The 2790-nt window shown below is 41.0% G+C and overlaps 2 protein-coding genes across 2 annotated transcripts; both read left to right on the forward strand.

Moving 5' to 3' along the window:
• LOC141608295 (protein FAR1-RELATED SEQUENCE 5-like) lies at positions 1-1329 on the forward strand. The gene has a single exon (XM_074427658.1). The coding sequence runs from the start codon at positions 1-3 to the stop codon at positions 1327-1329; it is 1329 nt and encodes a 442-aa protein (XP_074283759.1).
• Positions 1330-1446: 117 nt separating this feature from the next.
• On the forward strand, positions 1447-2043 carry LOC141608296 (protein FAR-RED IMPAIRED RESPONSE 1-like). Its single transcript, XM_074427659.1, has one exon. It carries the CDS (start codon positions 1447-1449, stop codon positions 2041-2043), a length of 597 nt encoding a protein of 198 aa, XP_074283760.1.
• Positions 2044-2790: the final 747 nt, after the last annotated feature.

The following is a 2790-nucleotide window of genomic DNA, read 5'->3' on the forward strand; positions in this document are numbered from 1 at the left end:
ATGAGGAAGTCGACGCAACGAAACATAGACGGGGTTGTGATGACTAAGTACTGTGTGTGCAGTAAGGCTGGAGAAAGTAAGCCTAGAGGGAAGGTAAAAAAGAGGCAGAGGACTAGAATCTCATGTAGCGCAAAAAATTTTCTTCGAAGAAATGAAAAGGGACAATATGTGATTGCTGACTTTCATGAAGGTCACACCCACCTTCTCTCAACACCAAACACAGTGGTGCATTTGACCGAGTCACGAGAATTAACCCTTATACATAAAACCATGATTGTTGAGAATTCTAAAGTGAATAAGGGGCCTGTGCAAAGCTTTAGGATGTTCAAAGAGTACGTGAAAGGGTATCAAAATGTAGAGGCATCACTCGAGGACTTCAAAAATTTTTGGAGGGATGTGAAGAAATTTATTAAAGGGTATGATGCGCAAATGATGATTGAAAATTTCATGCACAAGAAAGCCATGTGTAGTTCATACTACTTTGATTTTGATGTTGACGATCGTGGACGACTATCTAGGGTTTGTTGGTTTGACCCTATAGCTATAAAGAATTACAGTCTCTTTGGTGATATGACGTCTTTTGACACGACGTTTAATATGAACACTTATAAAATGATATTTGCACCTTTCACGGGGGTTGACCATCACAAAAAATGTGTGACATTTGGAGCAGGACTTATAAGGAAAGAGACTGATGAGGATTTCGTATGGTTGTTTCGGAATTTTCTTAGCGCAATGAGCAATAAGTATCCTGTGTGCATAATTACTGACCAAGATAGAGGCATAAAAGCAGGGGTTAAAACAGTGTTCGGGGACAAAACTCAGCACAGATATTGCATGTGGCATATCATGAAAAAATTGCCAGACAAGATCGGAACTACGCTATATAGAGAGACTAACTTCATGAAAGAGTTGTGCTCCTGTCTTTGGGTAGAAGATATCGAACCGTCTGAGTTTGAGGAACGGTGGTGCTCAGTTATAACCTCATACGGGCTGACCGACAATGAATGGTTAAATACGATGTTTGACAAAAGGGCTTCTTGGATCCCAGCATGTTTCAGGGATTTATTTATGGGTGGACTAATGAGAACCACGTCCAGGTCTGAGTCCGAGAATAGCTTTTTCAAAAATTTCATGAACCCAAACTTAACTTTGGTTGAGTTTCTTATGAGGTTTGAAAGCGCTATGGACGCTCAACGATGGAAACAGTCCAAATTAATAGCCGAGTCAAAAAACTCCTTCCCTGATCTAGAAACGCCTCACCTTTTGGAAAAACACGCTTCTGAGTTTTACACCCCAGTGATGTTTTCTGAATTTAAAAACGAGTGAGTGGCTGCTTGTTTCACCTGTGGTGTTAAAATTTTAGGGGTTACTACCAGTGACAGCATCCCCATTATTGATCGTGAAAAAGACAAGGTTTACTATGTTAACTTTATCTCTGACGAAATGAAAGTGAACTGCACCTGTAAAAAGTTCGAGAGACATGGAATTTTGTGTCGTCATGCGCTTTATGTGTTGAAAGAACAAGGCTTTGACAATGTTCCAGATCAGTATCTGTTAAGTTGGTGGAGCAAATTGGCAACATGTCAGCCGATTTGTAATAATGTGCCACATACTTTAATTGAAGATTGTGACTCATTAGATGTTAGACGGCACAAAATTGGTACCCTATGGTCCGAGGTGTTCTCGTGTGTGACACTCGCTGAACAAAAACCTGAGTATGTGGATGAATTAATGGGCATTCTGAAAGGTTTCAAAGACAAGATAAGCGCACAAACCAGTACGTCAGAATGTAGTAGTACTAGTAACACGGGTGATAGGATGAGGAACAAGACTAGGGAACTTGAGATGCTCTTAGGAATAAAAATACCAACAGAAGTGGTTGTCTTGCCTCCTATTCAGTCAAAAACGAAAGGGTCTGGAAAACGAATGCTGTCCCAAAAGGAAAAAGCTACGAAAGAACAGAAGAAAGCGCCCAGGAAATGTAATGCTTGTGGAGAATTAGGATTTCATGATAGTCGGAATTGTCCTGGGAGATTATGATTTCATTCATACAGGTACGCTAATATTTGTGGTGTATTCATCATTAGAGAATATGGAAAGCAGATTGAATTTGTAGATGGTACTTGTAGACACCTCGTTTCTGCACCTCCCGCAAACCACCCGGTGATGATTGGGCCGCATGTTCGATTCGCGGAACGATTTATGACAGTTCGTAAGATTATCGTCAAGTGATTGCTCAAATATTAATGTCGACCTCATAGTTGTCATCTACGTCCCGATACGGTCGTTTTGGCGATAATTAGAGTACATTCGGTCCGGGTCAAAAACCGTCTCCATTTTCTCGATAATCGTTAAATCCCGAGTCGGAATGTTCTGGAATGTTCCGGATATTTCTATTCCATATTTCATAAATTTTATCTTTTGGCAAATAATATCCTGTAATATTCATAAGATAATCGAATTATTTCCGTCCTACCATAACTCAAACGCGGAAATCTTTCTTCAGCAGGAGGAAACCTCCTGGGAATAGACGCACAGTGTTGCGCCTCTTCCAAGAGACGCAGATGGATCGCTGCGCCTCTTCCCAGGCCCTTCTTCGCATGATTTACGTATCTTTTTCATATCTTTCCGAGATTCACTTCCAAAGAGTCTCCGAAACCCTATTCCTCCGCGTGATTAGTATAAATAGGAGCCTTCGTTCCTCATATTTCTCACGCGAGTGTCCGCCCTTCTCTTCTCCCTTTGCATTCTAGACTTCGTTCTTACTAATTGGCGCCTACGTGCTTG

The sequence above is a fragment of the Silene latifolia genome, chromosome 10, assembly GCF_048544455.1.
Source record: "Silene latifolia isolate original U9 population chromosome 10, ASM4854445v1, whole genome shotgun sequence".
In the NCBI taxonomy this organism is placed as follows: domain Eukaryota; kingdom Viridiplantae; phylum Streptophyta; class Magnoliopsida; order Caryophyllales; family Caryophyllaceae; genus Silene; species Silene latifolia.

Coding starts and splice junctions, on each gene's coding strand:
- LOC141608295 (XM_074427658.1), top strand. CDS start 1: ATGAGGAAGTCGACGCAACGAAACATAGACGGGGTTGTGATGACTAAG.
- LOC141608296 (XM_074427659.1), top strand. CDS start 1,447: ATGAAAGTGAACTGCACCTGTAAAAAGTTCGAGAGACATGGAATTTTG.